This window comes from Haliotis cracherodii, unplaced genomic scaffold (assembly GCF_022045235.1).
Source record: "Haliotis cracherodii isolate W230 unplaced genomic scaffold, xgHalCrac1.p SCAF_6, whole genome shotgun sequence".
Lineage (NCBI taxonomy): Eukaryota > Metazoa > Mollusca > Gastropoda > Lepetellida > Haliotidae > Haliotis > Haliotis cracherodii.
Window position 1 is genome coordinate 52029660 of NW_027266319.1, and position 18875 is coordinate 52048534.

The window sequence follows — 18875 nt, forward strand, 5'->3', positions numbered from 1 at the left end:
TTAAGGTGTAGTCGATATAGCTGTTGGCCTGAGTATTTGTTCTACGTTGAATTCCTTTATATTATTGACTCAGAGCACACAATCCCTATCTCATGTCTGTTAATTGATATTTCGAAAGAGTTGCGTGTATTTTGGGGGATATCATGTTCAACGTCAGAAGCAGACCAACCATCCATTCATAATAGTAATATGTCTTACAGGAAATAGTATCATAGCTTGTTCAACGCAAGCTCCTTCCCAGCGCGTGACACCTTCGTTACACTCTCGGTAGTGGAGCTCGCGAATGGGAGCTTGGTTCACGCGCTCCTCCACAGCGTGTGCAATATACCGCTTAAACTGGGCCCCGTCTCTCATATTACTTGTCATGCTGTACACTGGTTCCAGTCACTGCGCCGCCCGACGCTTACTCCGAACACGATCGGACGATCAAATGACATCATTAATGGCTCGGCTACTGAAGCTGTTAGCGGTACTTTTTACACTTACGACACTTTTTCAGTTTATAGACAGTATTGCTTAATACTGTCTACAAACTGAAAAAGTTGGCAGAATGATGTTGGATGGTGAATAAAATATCACCCTTGTATCTTAGATAACACTGGGAGTTTTTCCTCTTTTATCAACTTGATTGGTTGGTTGGTTTGTTGTTTAACGCCGCACTCAGCAATATTCCAGCTATATGACGGCAGTCTGTAAAATAATCGAGTCTGGACCAGAGAATCCAATGGTTGACATCATGAGCATCGATCCACGCGATTGGGGTCGATGACATGTTTCAACCAAGTCAGCGAGCCTGACCACCCGATCCCGTTAGTCGCCTTTTACGGCAAGCATGGGTTGCTGAAGACCTATTCTACCCACACACAGTCTGTCTTACAGACCCTGTTACAAATATATCAACTACAGCCCATGCAAGTCTATAATGTTTGACAAGTCTAGGTTACTGCAGTATCTGAAAATGAAGAGAATCACTGGGCTCCCTTTTTATTATATTTTTATTAAGATAACTGAACAACTGTTTTTTTTCTGTGCGATATGTTCATTTCATCTTTGTATCAGATTTCCTGCATGCATGCAGATTTAAAGCCTATATTATCTCCCATTTCCTTTGTTACGTGGGTTGCTATTAGTATGTGTCTATAGACTTAAAGAGGAACCAGGTTTGGGAAAACTGGCAGCCCCAGCAAGACCGCCACCTCCACATTAATAACAGCCATGTAAAATTTGAGGGTTAGCCATATCGGCAAAAAAGAAGTAGGTATCTCCATGTACATGGGGGGCGGTCGGGTAGCCTAGTGGTTAAAGCGTTCGTTCGTGACGCCGAAGACCCGGGTTCGATTCCCGACATGGGTACAATGTGTGAAGCCCATTTCTGGTGTCCCCCGCCGTGATATTGCTGGAATATTGCTAAAAGCGGCGTAAAAACCATACTCACTCACTCACTCCATGTGCATGGGCACCAATTGACATCGTTTAACCAGAGACCATATACCAATCGGGACAAAGGTCTGCTAGTGGGAGTGACCTAACATTTTTTCGCAACATATTGCTTAGCTTGCCTATCAAATGCTTCTTTAGCGTTACCAATCGTTTAAAATCAGCAGGGCATGGGTTTGGGAACATTGCATTTTTTATTTCTTTTTTTAATCCAAGAATTAAACAGAAGAATGGCTGAAGCCAAGGACCTATAACTACGTGTATTCCTGGCACATGTCCTTACTGCAAAAGCGATGCACACACTCTCCATTTCTCAGCAAATCGGTAACTGTCTACACGAAAAGAACAGCGGTTACCAGTTTGCAGCTAATAAAGTTACGTCATCGTTGTTGTTTTTGCGAGCCTCGTCCCTTTCCGTAACCGTCCATTCACTACTTGCCCCTTTCCGCAACCTGCAAGAAGATTCGGCTTGACCCGGAATAACACGAGTGGGTCACGAATGGCCTGCCGGTATCAAGCTCCTTCCCAGCGCATGACACCTTCGTAACACTCTCGGTATAGGGGGCTCCGCGAACGGGATATCGCTGTGTGGAGCTTGTTCCGGTTTCATTGTCACTGTGAGGAGCTTCAGCAACACACCATGTCAACAAATGCCGGGTGCACATGTCATTGAACCACGCTGGCGGGAATCACAGATATAACCTGTCAACAACGAAAGTTAAAGAAATGTTGATTTTTTCGGCAATTAGTTAAATAAGGTGCATAACAGCATTATTATTTTTCAGTGAAAGGCCATTTCTTTACGTGCCTTTTTTTCGCTTTCCCGTGAATCGTCATACGCAGTGTTTATGACTTCTTTGAGAGGCATTTAGTAGCTACTTGACAACTCATGCAACTGTCCACAATATCCATCATATCAACACCACACACTCGCCACAGCAGTCTATTCTCGCCTCGAATTTGAGCATCATGAAGAAGCCTACCAATGAAAACCAGCATAGACCCACCAAACTCTGAGATATCTGAACACTTTGCATAGACGATACAAACAAGACATAATTCTCATAAAGTTTGCATATAAAAGAAAAGAAACTGGCACATTTTCAATGAAACCCAACACAGTATATCATGTTGACCACAACAAAAGTTTACATGCTGCATGAGACCCGTGAAGATTCCGGGGTAGAATAGGTCTTCAGCAACCCATGCTTGCCGTAAAAGGTGACTATGCTTGTCGTAAAAGGCGACTAACGGGATCGGGTGGTCAGGCTCGCTGACTTTGTTGATGCATGTCATCAATCCCAATTGCGTCGATCGATACTCATGATATTTATCACTGGATTGTCTGGTCCAGACTTGATTATTTACAGACTGCCGTCATATAGGCCTAGCTGGAATATTGCTGAGTGCGGCATTAAACAACAAACCAACCAACCAACCAACATGCTGCATGAATTTCTGTGTTTGGTGTCTTTGAGTGAGTGAGGTTTAACGGCGCTTTTAACAGTATTCCAGTCATATCACGGCGTGTCAGCTTAGTGTGGGAGGAAAGCCTGAAGTGATGCAGATCTCAGACGTTTACACACCACAGTGCATGTTAACATTATGGGGATTGTTTCTTGTTCGTGACTTGTATGGCTATATCCCTTTACAGTGTGTACATATTCCATAGTTTGGTAGCTCTCTGCTGGTTTTCTCTGGTAGGCCTGAATAAACCCTACAAAGTAGCAATTTAAGGGTGCCTAGAAAAAAACCCTAGTCGTTCAAAATAACATCTACAGGTACGCAAAAAGACACAAAAAATGCCAGATGAACTATAACAGATTTAAAATGCTAAACGAAACTTCAACAACCAGCTTATGCACTTTCTGAAGTATTTCCCGGTTGGTTATTCATATCATAACATTCACAGTGCCCTTTAGCCCATATTTTCAGCCCTACATCTCAGCTTCAGTCTCTGAAGTTTACAAACAATGATTCAGGGTTGTGATTCACCTGCAAAAAGAAAGAATGTCAATTTGTGAAATAAACGTATTGTATCAGGATGTGAATTGTTTTGTGCCCATAGTATCAGGATGCGTGACTTATCCTGACCCCAACTAGTGGACTTGTCCACTAGTCCTTATAATTTCTACAAGTCCTTCATCTTCCTGAGGCAATGGCGTTAACTGACTGTAAAAGTCCAGTTTCCACCCTTTCAGCACTAGGTTGGAATTTTGTGGCTTGTCAATAGCACCACCAGTGGCTATTACGACTTACGTCCCTTCTATGCCTCTCCTATCGACCATTCAGATTCCACCTTTCATGTCACTTGCATTTGCTTCAAACAAAATGGTGGCCCTTAGTCAAGACGATCTGATCGATAATCAAGATCTGTATTGTAATCAAACAGGTCTTATTACGCAAAGCGCGTCGGATCACTTGAGCACCTTGATTAAAAACATGAAAACCTTTGGAAAAAGTGTGTCGACACCCAGTTGACAGTACACATCTTTTGCAAATCCTGCAGTCAGCCGAAATCTGCACGTTGAAATCCATGTTGTTTACAAACCCTTCGTTAGATGCGATTTGGTTGGACTAGGCATAGACTGGTTAGTCCAGCCAATATGTAACTCTGGAATTCCAGCCTAGAGTGAAAACTGGACTTTTATAGTCAGTTAACGCCCTTGCCTCGGGAAGATGCAAGTCTTATGATACTTTAACTATTGGGCAGTTTGGCAAGGACCAGGACAAGTGCCAATTTCTATCGCTGCCAACGATACCTCTTATAGACCACCACAACTTGAATTTACATTGTTTGTAAAATATGTGTGTCTTGTGATGTCTTTGCAGTGAAGATGGGATCAAAGGTGAAACAGAAGCACCTGCTGCTGCTGCAGAGGAAGGTTGGGGAGAAAATGGAGGCACTCCGGGAACAGCGGGACATCCTTCAGTCCTCCATCGCACAGTATGTCTCACAGGTGAGTGTGCCAGACGACAGGGAGCAGTTATTGTCTGTGGCAGGACACAAGTAAGTATTCGCTTGATAAAAACTTCCCTTGACTCACGCTTGTAGTTACATCAGTTGAACCAATTTAAGCTTTAATTACCGTACAACTTCAATAATCTCCATGCTATGTGTATTTTTTCATGCTTTTGGGGGGGCTTGATGTGATCAAGCTGTAGGTACTTCAAGATTATGTGCACATTTCAACTTTGATAAATTTATGGAACCAGGTAGACTAACATTTAGTCTATGAAATCTCATATTACACAATACCCTTCTTGACTCTAAAATTAAACAAATAATTTTCCCGATACTGATTTCCTATGTGGAATAGAGCTAGCTAGAGCTTTCTAGACTTGCTTTTGTATACATATCTAGATAAAAAAAATTCATGAAATAAATACATTCCACAATCATGGTGCAGGACTAGGTACCAGGTTTCAAACAGGTTTATATGTCAACATACACCTGGTGCATGTTATATCAAGCTCCTTAAATTGAGCCCTGCTGTTAACGTAACTAGAAAATAGTTTTGCTTGATGGGAACAAGGCCACTATCTGCCATGTCAGCACTGCAGATGTGTAAACAAGACTGTGAAGGAATATTGCAGTGTTACCGTTGACTGGTATTTACCAATTTTCTACTGGTAAGATTAGACTTGGACTGGTAATTCATTTGACTGCCAGTCCCTGTGGACTGGCAAATAAAGTACCTAATAAATTTTTTATGTTGAGCAAATCACTGGCGATATTCAAATAAGTATATTTTTTATCGATGTCAGCTTGTTTGTTACCATCAGCATTTCCCATTGTCCATTTTTGGTACAAGAAAATAACATTTTGCTTTGGTTTGAGGTTAAGTATATCTTCGTAGCGACATCGTCCAGTAATATCCCAAAAAAGAAGAGTAAATTGTGACTGAACTTTGTATGAATGACAAGTAGATCTAACTAGGTTGCTTCAGAGATGGTGTCTTTGCAATCGAGCATAATGTCGAAAGAATTAAAGCCAGGTAATTTTCATATGTTTATTTATTTTGGAAAGTTGGGACTGACAAAAATTAGGGGGGACTGGTAATTTGTAGTGTTGTCAGTCCACCAGGACTGGACGTTTCAAAAGCCAGCGGGAACACTGATATTGATGAATTAAAACTCATATAAATATGCTCTACACATTCTGGTGTGTGTTGTGCTGCCTGAAGCTTTCTGTTCTAACAGTCAGGTAAGAGGACGAGGCTTTGCAGGGTTTTACCTTGACTTACAAGATAAAATAATTACTCTTAAGGGCAATACGAGGGTCCTGTAAAGTAATGACATGGTGTAGTGTTCAATACATCTCGATAATTACTTTAGAGCCTGTAATGAATCAATGATGGACAGTGGTCATTATTGATGGATGAAATAACAGACACCCATAACTGCTTTTGATGCACTGTAGCTACATTGAATATTGTTGTGCACAGGATATTTTTTTCTGCATCCATTCTCTTCATTCTCTTCATTTGTGCGTACTGGATGCTAATTTGTGTGTCACATAAAACCGGGCTTTGCCACACAGACAACTGTCCTCCTCTATGTGGGACAAACGGCATGTATGATAAATGGGGGGGTACTGTGCAGATGACAGGGAGCAGTCATTGTGTGTGGCAGGACTCCCCAGTGTCAGAGATAGGACTGTCCACCATTGCACAGTGCCTGGAACAGGTGCAGATGACAGGGAGCATTCATTGTGCGAGGCAGGACTCCCCAGTGTTAGAGATAGGACCGTCCACCATTGCATAGGTGTAGATGATAGGGAGCAGTTATTGTGAATGAGAGGACTCAGCAATTTTAGAGATAAGCCCCTGTCTGGCACAGATGAGTGGTGGAGAGAACAGGCAGCCGTCATTGTGTGTGGGAGGACTCCGCCATCTTTGAGATAAGATCGTCTCTATTGCACTGTGTGTCACAGGTCAGAGGAGCAGACGACAGGCAGCAGTCATTGTTTTTCCTGGGAGGGCTTGGTACCTTTTGTCAAAGCAATCTTAATACTTCCTACAGGGGATTCTGATTAGGAATAGGTTCCCAGCATCTTTATGCTTGTACATGGAATCTAAATGTATATTGTGATCTTCCAGGTGAGCAAAAATGTTTCCAAAATCAGCTCGAGGACATAATGAGGGATTGAATGATACAAACAAAACTGCTCTGTGTATTTTCTTGAAGTTAACTCCACACCTTTTGCTGATTTATCCTTGCTGTATCCTCCTCCAGCACCAGGACTCAGACCTGTTCATCTTTACATCATAGGGGTGGTGGGTAGTCTTGCTGATTTATCCTTGCTGTATCCTCCTCCAGCACCAGGACCAGACCTGTCCATCTTTACATCATAGGGGTGGTGGGTAGTCTTGTCCTTGCTGTATCCTCCTCCAGCACCAGGACTCAGACCTGTCCATCTTTACATCATAGGGGTGGTGGGTAGTCATGTCCTTGCTGTATCCTCCTCCAGCACCCAAACTCAGACCTGTTCATCTTTACATCATAGGGGTGGTGGGTAGTCTTGTCCTTGCTGTATCCTCCTCCAGCACCAGGACACAGACCTGTTCATCTTTACATCATAGGGGTGGTGGGTAGTCTTGTCCTTGCTGTATCCTCCTCCAGCACCGGGACTCAGACCTGTTCATCTTTACATCATAGGGGTGGTGGGTAGTCTTGCTGATTTATCCTTGCTGTATCCTTCTCCAGCACCAGGACTCAGACCTGTTCATCTTTACATCATAGGGGTGGTGGGTAGTCTTGTCCTTGCTGTATCCTTCTCCAGCACCAGGACTCAGACCTGTTCATCTTTACATCATAGGGGTGGTGGGTAGTCTTGTCCTTGCTGTATCCTTCTCCAGCACCCAAACTCAGACCTGTTCATCTTTACATCATAGGGGTGGTGGGTAGTCTTGTAGTTGTCTGACCGCCTTTATGGTCTAGTGAATAGAGCAGCTGTGTGGAGGGTTCACTCCCAATTGTCAGACATCCCATTTGTCATATGACCCAATCGTCAGACAGACCAGTCAAGTGTGACCAGTGTCACCGCCTGGTCTAACCTACTAGTTAATGAGCTGCTCCAACTGTGGGCAGAGTATGCTACTTCAACTCAGATTATGATTGTGTTTATAAGTTGTGTTTGACCTGTTTCGTGTTGCGTGTGTTTTATTTTTTTACTGAAGATTAACAAACAATGTTAAATACAATGTTAGGTAGAATAAGAGCACATTATTTTAAACTTCTCCATAACCTGAGTCTAATCTCACATGTACTAGAGATACCGTACGATATTACACTATCATTATGTAAGTCTAAGTCAGTAAGGAAGAAGGGAACATGGCAAACTTCATAGACAGCTTCCTGCAAGACAGGTCGCTATCAGTTAAAATAGGGAACAATCAATCTGATCCTATGGCACTGGACAATGGCCGCCACAAGGTAGCATTATAAGCCCAACCATCATGATCAATGATCTTTTTGACCATGTCAACTGTCCTACCCAAACTTCTAAGTTCGCTGATGACGGAGCAATATTGGTAAAGCACAAAGAAATTTCACAAATAAAAAAAAAATAACAGTCAGCTGAGGACGGAGTAGATCAATGGGGCAGTAAATGGGGGTTTACCCTTTCAAGTGAAAAAACTGTTGGAGTTCTGTTCAAATGCAGGGGGAATGATGCTATGATACCCTGTGTCTCCATAAAAGGAAAACCAAACAAATTCGAAAAATCTGCAATATTTCTTGGTCTTTCAGGCCTCAAAGTTTAAATTTTTACCAAGTAGCCATATGGCTACAAGTATTTTTTCCCAGGTAGCCAGTGGTAAAATCAAGAGGTCAAGCCAATTGTGTAGGTAGCCAAAAGAATATGAAATGATATTTTATCAAATAACTATTATAAATGTCCTGGAATTGTATATTAGTGGAAGCTGTACTTGTTTTTTGTTACTTGTTACTCGAACCTGACGAACAATGATGCAATTATGTTACTAGATTATACAGGTATATCCTTGCTTATCCAATGGGGATTGTCAACTAAAATAAAGTACTAATTACAATAATATTTATGTATTTCGGTTCATTGTCGACTTTTGGATGAATTATTTGCAAGTACAATTATTAGCAGACGTGTTTTCCAAAATCAGCTGTTATGTATTTTTGTTTCTACAGATGTGTAGCAATATAATTTAGTTGCCACAAGATATTTTTCAAGTAGTCATTTGGCTACCTCTGAATTTTCGATAGTAGACAAACTGAAATTTAGGCTGCATTGGCGACTGTTTTAGTTGTAACTTTGAGGCCTGTCCTTGATCAACACCTCACTTCGTGCAACATATAGAATATGTAGAAAACAGATGTCAAAAAGACCTGAACGTATTACGGTCAATATTAGGCACATCTAGGGGCACATCGAGGGACACTCAGCTGGACCTCTACAAATCATTTATCAGATCAAAAATAGACTATGGTTGTGAGGCCTTTCACTCAGCATCAAATTCTGTCGACAGAATACATTACAAAGACCACAGGCGCAGCAACAGGCACTTCACTAGAAGCACTACAAGTAGAAACAGGAGAACTCCCATTGAAACAAAGAAAGCAGGCAATATTATTGTTCTGGGGACGAGTTTCAAACAAAGTATTCCTTGATGGGTTCATTTACTCTAAGAATCGAAACAGAGGCAAGACCACACACTGGAGATGTATCATTAAGACCTACCGCGGGAAATGTTCCACTGTTGGAGACTTCTTTAAAGATGTCTCGGACCACTGCCACCCACCTAGAGATCAGACTCCTGTCAGGTTTGTCAGTACTGTGAGGAAGCAGGCCAGGGAAGAAGCAAGGTCAGTGGAAAGAAGACACCTCTTCCATTCTTGGATGCTGTATGACATTTGGTGAAGCTGAGCTGAAAACAGTCGTTGTACTGAACTGTGATCAGTGTGTCTTGTGTATATAGTGTCTTTGTAATAAAGTAATGAATGCTTCAAAAAGTGTGATTTCTGGTATGATTTGATGATTAAAAGCGCATAATAAACCTCTCCTGTGAATTCTTCAAAATGTGTGTTTTTTGGTCTGTTCCACTTTAAACAGAGGTAAACAGGTAACTGTTACTAAACCACCCTTGACTAATCCTGGTATAAGCTGTCTGACAAATGGGATGTCTGAGATTTGGGAGGACAGCCAGGAAAGCGGAAGGTCAGTGGTTCGATCCACGGCATGTCGATGGTTCAAAAGTTCTTCTTCTTAGAATGACTGAGCATGTTTTTACAGTGCTTTTGGCAATGTTCCAGCAATATCTCGGCAGGGGACGCCAGAAATGGGCTTCACACATTGTACCCATTGTCTTCGGCATGATGAGCAAAGCTTTTTCCACAAGGCTGCCCCATACACCTCTTGTTATTAGAACCCTAACTCCAAACTTCGTCATCTGTGGCCTGTGGTACTTGAAGGCAGCTATATTTCCATCCCCGACAGCTTTGATGTGGGTTGCAGGCGGAGTCGTCAGCGGAGCACCTGTTGTCGATATCGGACCCACACCTGTTCATGGAGCGGTACGTTGACGTGATGCAGGACCTGGACCGATGCCTCAACACCTGCACACTGCTCACAGCCACTGCGGAGGACATGATCGGTGAGTTGGGGGGGGCTGCATGCGAAGACCCCACTTCCCAGGGAGGAGTATGATGGAGCATGTTTGTGGATGAATGAGTATGGTTTTACGTCGCTTTTAACAATATTCCAGCAATATCACAGCAGGGGACACCAGAAATGAAGACCCAACATTTAACCAGGATGTTTATGAACTACTAATGCAAAAGTGCCACTGTTAAGATGAAAATGTTCTTTTCTGTAAATGGAAATTGAAAGGTGTTCTATCAATGAAGACAGTGATATAACTTTTTCTTTCAATGTGTATTTCTTAAATCTTAAGTGATGCCGTGGAATTTAATTGGCTAACCAAGAGTAGCAAGAACAGTGAAGAGTGAGTATGGTTTTACTCTGTTTTTTGCAATATTCCAGCAATATCACGGCGGAGGACACCAGAAATGGGCTTCACACATTGTACCCATGTCGGGAATCGAACCCGGGTCTTCGGAGTGACAAACGAACGCCTAAATCACTAGGCTACCCGACCACCCCGAACAGAGAAGAATAGTCCAAACAATTGTTTTTGCATTTGTTTCTATAAACTGTAAAAAGTTCGGCCACGCCCACTAACGGACTACTGTTTGCTATTTGTCTGTTGATAGAATGGGCGTGGCTTGTGTTTGATTGTTGCACTGAATGATGTCAATGATTCTGTATTGTTGCCTACACAGAAAACACAACCAGCGATGACGAGACAGCTGCCCATGAAGAGTCTAGGTCCAAAGCCAAGTCATCGTTTGAATCCAAAGGACCTTCACGGGACCAAGATGCTCATTCTGCCTCCAAGCCTTCCAAGGATGTAGAAAGTGATAATGACATAGAGCCAAGGAGGTCAGCTGAAAGGTCCCTTGACACTGACCTTCCGTCCAACTCACCGACCTCATTACTGCCCACCCAGCCCCATGCTTGGGTACTGGAGGAATCGGTTTTGGAAATTGATGGGGCGACTTATGAGGAACATGGGCAGACCAAGGGAGGTAACTCTGTAGCCTTTGAGAATAGGGGAGACAACTCTGTTGGTTACAGCACACAACAGGCTGGATGTGGTGATGGTGGTGGCCACAATGTTGCCATGGAGATGTCATGTGATGGGGATTTTCATCAGTCAGATTCGTTATCACAAGTGGGACATGTTGCTGATGAGAGGTCTTTAGACCAAGCTGGTGATCAGGCAACAGTTCCTAGAGCTGAAGGTAGGACATACTGTAAGTTGATGATGTAATTTGTTTAGACGTGCGTTAGGGTCCTAATGGTGTATACTGTTTTGCATATAGAAACAAAAAAAAATGATTGTAAACATAAGATGAGTCAATTTTTTAAAGTCAGATTGTAAAAGATTTATGTTGAATGTCCATACAAAGCTGCTTTGAGTAAATTAAATTTTTACTGTTAATGGTTGTAAGCATGCTAAAATCTTATAATAATTGCTGTAATGAAAAAAGCTGAGCCAGCTATCCTAATGTTTAGCTACAGCCAGACATGTGATCCGCATTTGCACAGAAATGATAATGCATTTTAGATTCAACTTGACAATTTAATCCTCAATTTAAGAGTCTTTTGAACGGCTAAGCCCCAAAACTAATGACAACTGACTTGCAATACCCCCCATCCAGACCCTCTTATACGGCATGTTACACATTGGGCACAGCACATGAACAGATACAAATTAGAAGTCACTTGAAACAGCATTTTAAGCAGAATTAGTTTTAAAAATATCTGCTCATTTGTGTAAAAACAACATATTGCATACCCAAAGAAAACTAACAAAACTCCTTGTGAATGATAATTTGTGGGAAGTTACTCGGTGACTCAAAAAGTTGTCTGGACAATATTGTAAGCATATGCTTGTAACTGTAAATCTCTTTAAAATCAGATATTAGTTCTCGCTATCGCTGAACAAAGATCTGAGGACATCCCATTACGAGTCACGTCAGAACGACCTTTCATCCGACCAATCTAAGCGTCGCTTACCAGATCATGAAAGTGACAGTTGGAATGTGTTTTGTAAACATGCAACCTCGAAAACGTTAAAACGGGGTATTCCGAAACAGTTACGGCCCGGACGACTGATTCCGTCAAAATTATCGTCTATCTCTCGCTTCTGTCGGATAAACATTTGAACGGAGGAGGCGTTGCAAAGTATGTGGGAAGCACTGCCATACAAGACCGCCTCCGTGGTCTTGTGGTAGACCGTCCGCCCGGAGAGCGGAAGGTCCGGGGTTCGATCCCCGGCCGCGTCATACCAAAAGACGTTAAAAGATGGTACTTGTTGTTACCCTGTCTGGCGCTCGGCATTAAGGGGCTAAAACAAGGACTGGTCGGCTCGGAGTCAATATACTGTGTCTGAGTGGGATATTCATGTTAAACTGCCGCATGGTATCTCAGTGGGCTAGCACTATAAATCGGCATCAGTCCGGACTAGTACAAGCAGCCACACACACAAACACACACACGTGCATGCACGTAGCTATATAAGTGCAATAATCTTGGACGCGACGTTAAACCCCATTTCACCTCACCACTGCCATACAATCATAACCATATATTAGACATTCCGGATTGTTCTTTTGTTCAGTTTTCAAAATTTTAATCGAGAATTGTGAACATATTTTTCAAGCGTAGTCTGAAATGGAAGTGGCCAGGTTGAAACGAGTGCCGTAAAGCTCAAGAGAGCTGCTTTCTCATTGGCTGATATCTACTTCTTGTTATTCGTTTCAGTGGTCGGTCAAAGTTCGCAAAAGGTCGTTTTGATGTGACCTGTAATGGGATGTCCTCAGATCTTTGTTTAGCGGCAGCGAGAACTTAGATCTGATTTTAATGAGATTGATGTATCTGTAGACTTGACATTTCTATGCTTGAGTTACCTCCCTTACATCAGTGGTACATTAGGCAAAATGTATAAAATCCATATTTTTAAGATTCATATTGTTTAGACCATGTAGAAATTTGATCTTTTTATTATATATCAATTAAATTTATGAATGCTTTTCACAGCTCCAGATGTACCAGAGAATGAGCTTGACAAAAGCTCGCCAAGTGCCTTCACCCCCAACACACTATCCAAGTCAGTTGTTGGGGGAGCATCATTTGACTACGGCCTTGGCCCGACAATCTCCCACTGTACACTGACTGTCGGACCGGTCATCCCCGTCATGGTCAGCGAGATAGGGACGCCCTGGTCATTCTATGTCCAGCAATATGGCTGTGCACTTGAAAGGCTGAGGATGGATATCAAGTAAGAGTTGCTTTGATCAAAACATTTTTTTAAAAAATAATTGCTGCAAGTGATTCTATGGCTAACCAAGCAATTAAAAAAGATAAATGGGCTTTGTTTTAAAAGTGAGTGAGTGAGTTGGGTTTAATACTGCTTTTAACAGTATTCCAGTTATATCACGGCTTAAAGTCAGAGGAAAGCCCGAAGTGATGCAGGTCTCAGACGTTTACCACTTCGGTGAAACCTACGAGCACGGCTATGGTGCTGACAAACCTAGAAACATAATTTGGGCGAACCGGGATTCGAACCCACAATCATAGGTTTCTGGCGTGCCCAAGGGACGCAACTCTGCACAGCGAATCGCGGCGCCTTAGACAACTGGGCCACCCGTGCCCCCTTGTTTTTATAAACCTAAAACACTAAATACCCCTTGCCCGCTAGCAAACTACTGTTTCTTGATAGGGCAAGGCTTGTGTTGCATTGGTGTGCTGGGCCCACTTGCACAAAGCTATCTAAGATGATCGTAACTCCCATACTTTAACATAGCTTACGATAGTCTTAGCACAAAGATCGCTTTTTGCAAGTGGGCCCTGAATAATGCCCCTGATAATGTATTGTTGTCCACAGGTTTTGCTGTGTTATTGATTAAATAAGGAAACTGTAGAGTTGTTATTGTTGACTTATTTTTATCCCCCGCCCCAACGAATTTTTATTTTTCATGTTTCCATGGCAACAAGTTGGACTTAGGTTCTCTAAGGGTGGTGTTCGTTCCGGAGCATAATTCAAAAACTGTTAAATACTTTCTTACAAAACTTTGCATGTCTACTAGGCACATACTGAACTGGTGTCTTTTGCTATTTAGGAATTTTATAAATTTTTATTTTTTACGTTTCCATTGCAACAAGTTGGACTTAGGTTCTATAGGTTAGAGTTTGTTTCCGGGGCATAACTCAAAACCCATTCAATACTTTCCAACAAAAACTTTCATGTTTACCACACACATACTGGACTGGTGCCTCTTGCTATTTAGGAATTTTAGAAATTTTTATTTTTTACGTTTCCATGGCAATAAGTTGGACTTAGGTTCTACAGGGGTGGTGTTCGTTTCCAGAGTGTAACTCAAAAAAGTTAAATACTTTCTTACAAAACAAGACTTGTTTGCAGTTTTGGATGTGCTTCAGGGTCTGAATGAAAGACCAAGGCTGGATTAATGCCTTTGATTACCATCTGTTGCAGGACTCTAGCCCAATTCATCTAAACACAGGTTACATACATGTGGTGTCTCCTTTGGCACGAGACTTTGTTGCAATTATGCCTCTGTTCACCCAGCAGGGAATGGGTACCCAGTAGGATGAGATGGCAATGTGTCTGTAAACCTTCTAGCACCTGATAAAGCAGCTTGGTTTGTGTACTCCCCAGGGGGTTGAGAATGAAATTTGAGTGCACTCTGATCCTTTGACAGGGGTTAAATATAGTAGTGCCTTTTTTATTAACTTAGTGAGTCCCGTGAAGATCCGGCAACCCTTTCTTGCAGTAAGAGGCGACTATGCTTGTCGTAAGAGGCGACTAATGGGATCGGGTGGTCAGACTGGCTGACTTGGTTGAAGTATGTCATCAATCCCAATTGCGTGGAATGATGCTCATGATTTTATTCACTGGAATGTCTGGTCCAGACTCAATTATTTACAGACCGTCGTCTTATAATGCCAATAGTAAATTGTTAGTCAGCCAGGTATTTGGCCATCCTTTGAATAAAATCTGATACATTATATTGGACTTACGATCTTTCCCCTTCCAGCCATTACATTTCCCAACTGCAGCAAGGGGAGGCAACTCTCAGTGATCCTCAGACAGGCATGCTATGCCTCAGTCAGTTCTCAATTGACAAGTTCTACTACAGAGCCAAAGTTATAGAAGTCCGAGGTACACTTTATTTCTCTAGGATTTATAGTCTGGAAGGTAATTTAAGGTACCAACGTTTACTACAATATCTGAAAAACTATCGGACCTCCAGTCAAAGTTGGTATGAGATTATTAAACAGTCATACATAACTGGATATTACATATAAAGACAATCGGTGCATGAATAAAAAATCTGTCTATTTAGCTATCACTATATTGCATCAACAACCAGACCTGTTCGTCTCGGGTGAAACGAGCATTCATTGAAACAGCCTTCTGCATAATGCTACCCCTGCGTCACAGGGCCATATGACACAGTTGAACCAATCAACTCAACTTGTAAGGGTGCACGGGAATCACGCACGCACGAATACCGTGTTAGCGTTAGGCGTATGAAATATAGTCATAGCTAAATAGACAGATTTTTTATTCAGCACTAATTGTCTTTAAATGTAATATCCAGTTATGTATGACTGTTTCATAATCTCATACAAACTTTGACTGGAGTAGGTCCAATGGTTTTTCAGATATTGTAGTAAACGTCAGTACCTTAAATTAACTTCCACACTATGTCTGATTTTTCCTCAGTGTTGAAACATGACTCCTTTCATGAATCCTTTCATGAATCCTTTCATGACTCCTTTCATGACTCCTTTCATGACTCCTTTCATGAATCCTTTCATGACTCCTTTCTTTGTGTATAATACAGTGTGAGTTTTCTAGCAGAATTTCTGTTATATCACAGTGTGGCAGCTGTATACTATATAGTGACTACTTGAATTTTAATATATATCTTTTTACTTATATCGCCAACCCTTATGGTTATTTTTTGAGCAAAATAACCTGTAAACAAACTATATAACAAAATCCCTAAAGCTGTTTGTAAACAACATGTTGTCATGAATATAGTTTTTTCAAACAATTTTTATAATATTATGTTTTACTTTCATTGTCTGTTGTTTCACTGAGGAAATAGCTGAAATTGTTCTGATTCTGGTCACCATAGAACTTTCCCTTACAGTTTCAGAAACATTTCATCTGTATGCAAATGATATGCCTTCGTTAAATCTTTTAATGTCATCATCGAAGCAGTCAGGGTTGCGGCCTAGTCAACGCCTTAAAATTTTATATCAAACTACCGTATTTCCTGTATTTGATGCTATGTCGTCTGTTAATTTCGCGAGAGCCCTTGACTCGGCGTGTATTAGAGACCTGGCTGGTATTAGAGACCCAGCGTGTATTAGAGGAAATATAGATACGTTTTACAGTTCATAGGGGGGTAATTGATCGGCAGACATTTTCTATGAATCGATATGTAGGCTATCTGTGTATTTATACGCGCGTTTTGTTTTGTGAAAAGGCTTAATATATTTGAAAAGGAAACCTCTTTTAATCCAGTCAGAATCAAGCATTCATCAATGTCATGGTAGATTGACCAGTACAATATGACCTGGACCGGTAAATTTGAGGGTTGATGGTCCCTGTCTCGGGTATAAATTTAGGTTGAAAAATCCATATCAAATCCTGTGAATTGCTGTAAATATTTAATCACTGTTTCAAAAGCTAAATTGTAAATCACAGAGACTGTGCTTGTCGTAAGGGGCGACAGTGTTTGTCGTAAGGGGCGACAGTGTTTGTCGTATGAGGCGACTATGCTTGCCGAAAAGGTGACAAATGCAATTTGGTGATTTGTTTCATGCATGTAATCGAATCCCAATTGCGTATGTTGATGCTCATGTTGTCAGTCACTGGAGTGTCAGGTCAAGACTTGATTATTTACAGGGGACACGGTTGGCCCAGTCGTCTAAGGCGCCGCGATTCACTGTGCAGAGTTGCATCCCTTTGGCCCGCCAAGAACCTATGATTGTGGGTTCAAATCCCAGTTCGCCCCAATTCTAGGTTTGTCAGCACCATACCTGTGCTCGTGGGTTTCACCGAAGTTGTAGACGTCTGAGACCTGCATCAGTTCGGGCTTTCCTCCCACATTAAGTTGACACACCGCGATATAACTGGAATACTGTTAAAAGCGGCGTTATACCCAACTCACTCACTCACTTGATTATTTACAGGCTGACATCATAAAGCTTGAATGATACTGAGTGTTGCGATAAACAACAAACAAACAAACAAACTGAATCTCTCTCCTTCCATTAGCCATGTGTAAGGGTAATGGGTGAAGGATAGAGGTTGGTTGGTTGGTTGGTTGGTTGGTTGTTTAACGCTGCACTCAGCAATATTTCAGCTATATGATGGCGGTCTGTAAATAATGGAGTCTGGACCAGACCATCCAGTGATTAATTGAAGGATAGAGGTTCATATTTAAATTTTGTTAGAGCAGATGGACGTTGAGTCCATCTCCGGCCACATCATACCAAAAATTGTGAAAAGATACTTGTTGTTACCCTGCCTGGCACTTGGCATGAAGGGATAAAACAAGGACTAGTTGGGTCGTAGTCAGTATATATAGACCCATGAAAATTCCGGGTAGAATTGATCATCAGCAACCCATGCTTGTTGTAAGAGGCGCCTAACAGGGCCGATTGGTCAGGCACTGTGACTTGGTTGATGCATGTCTTCATATCCTCACCTCACCTCACCTCACCTCACCTCACCTCACCTCTCCTCAATTTTGTCTTGTGCTCCTATATTGCAGTAAATGAGGTCGACATGGACTGCAACGTCATCTACGTGGACTACGGCAACTACGAGTGTGTCAAGTCGTCCTCGCTGCTGCAGCTGCCAGCCAGCCTGGCCATCCTGCCATCACAGGCCATCTTCTGCTCTCTCTCTGGGGTAGGTGCACGGTTCGCTGGACACACAATATTGAGTCCTGTACACTTACACATAGGGAATGTGTGCAAATGATTGACACTGTGAGTCCTGAGGGATGCTAAAAGTATGGCTGTTTAAATTGTTAAACCCAATCGACCCGTGACGAATAGGTCTTCAGCAACCCATGCTTGTCGTAATAAGGTGACTATACTTATCGTAAGAGGCGACTAACGGCATCGGGATCAGACTTGCTGACTTGGTTGAAGCATGTCATCGATCCCAATTGCGTTGATCGATGCTCATGATATCAATCACTGGATTGTCTGGTCCATACTCGATTATTTACAGACCACCGTCATATAGCTGGAATATTGCTGTGTGCGGCGTAAACCAACCAACCAACCAACGTTAAACCCAATCAAAATTGACTCATGTCTCAAGGTGCTTGATTTACAGAACTTGAATCAACTTGCACCAGGTGCATGTTGCCATGAAAACCAAGTTGCTCCAGACAAAACCAGGTTGCATCCAAGTCCAGTAAATGTATCAAAGTTGAAACACAGCTGCTAGTGTCACATAGATAAATGATGCATTGCTGTAAAATGTAATACCGTATTCGACGTAATAAGCGCCCAGGGCGCTCTCAAAATTAGAAATAGGGGGCTCTTATTAGAATATAATTTTGGTGGAAAAAACAGAGTTGAAAGATAAATTTCGTGGTTGATGTTGACAGCCTGAAATGTTTATATACGACAGATATATTTTTTCAGAATTTAATTGCCCATAATTAAGGGTGCATATAACACACGAGTGCGTATTATAAGCGAATAAATAAGTCTTGTGTACAATGATCAATCGGAAGGGGTGCTAATTGGAATTGTTCACTAGCCAATATATGAGCAA

At 41.9% G+C, this 18875-nt stretch overlaps 1 protein-coding gene across 1 annotated transcript in view; it reads left to right on the top strand.

Moving 5' to 3' along the window:
• The first annotated feature begins 2120 nt into the window (after nucleotides 1–2120).
• Nucleotides 2121–18875, top strand: part of LOC139445491 (tudor domain-containing protein 1-like) — a 96510-nt gene continuing 79755 nt past the window's right edge. The window contains exons 1-7 of the mRNA XM_071226632.1: nucleotides 2121–2195; nucleotides 4270–4397; nucleotides 9929–10067; nucleotides 10756–11277; nucleotides 13079–13319; nucleotides 15097–15221; nucleotides 17854–17993. Of these exons, the coding sequence (XP_071082733.1) occupies nucleotides 4275–4397; nucleotides 9929–10067; nucleotides 10756–11277; nucleotides 13079–13319; nucleotides 15097–15221; nucleotides 17854–17993 (1290 nt within the window). The 5' untranslated portion in view covers nucleotides 2121–2195; nucleotides 4270–4274. The remainder of the gene's footprint in view (nucleotides 2196–4269; nucleotides 4398–9928; nucleotides 10068–10755; nucleotides 11278–13078; nucleotides 13320–15096; nucleotides 15222–17853; nucleotides 17994–18875) is intronic.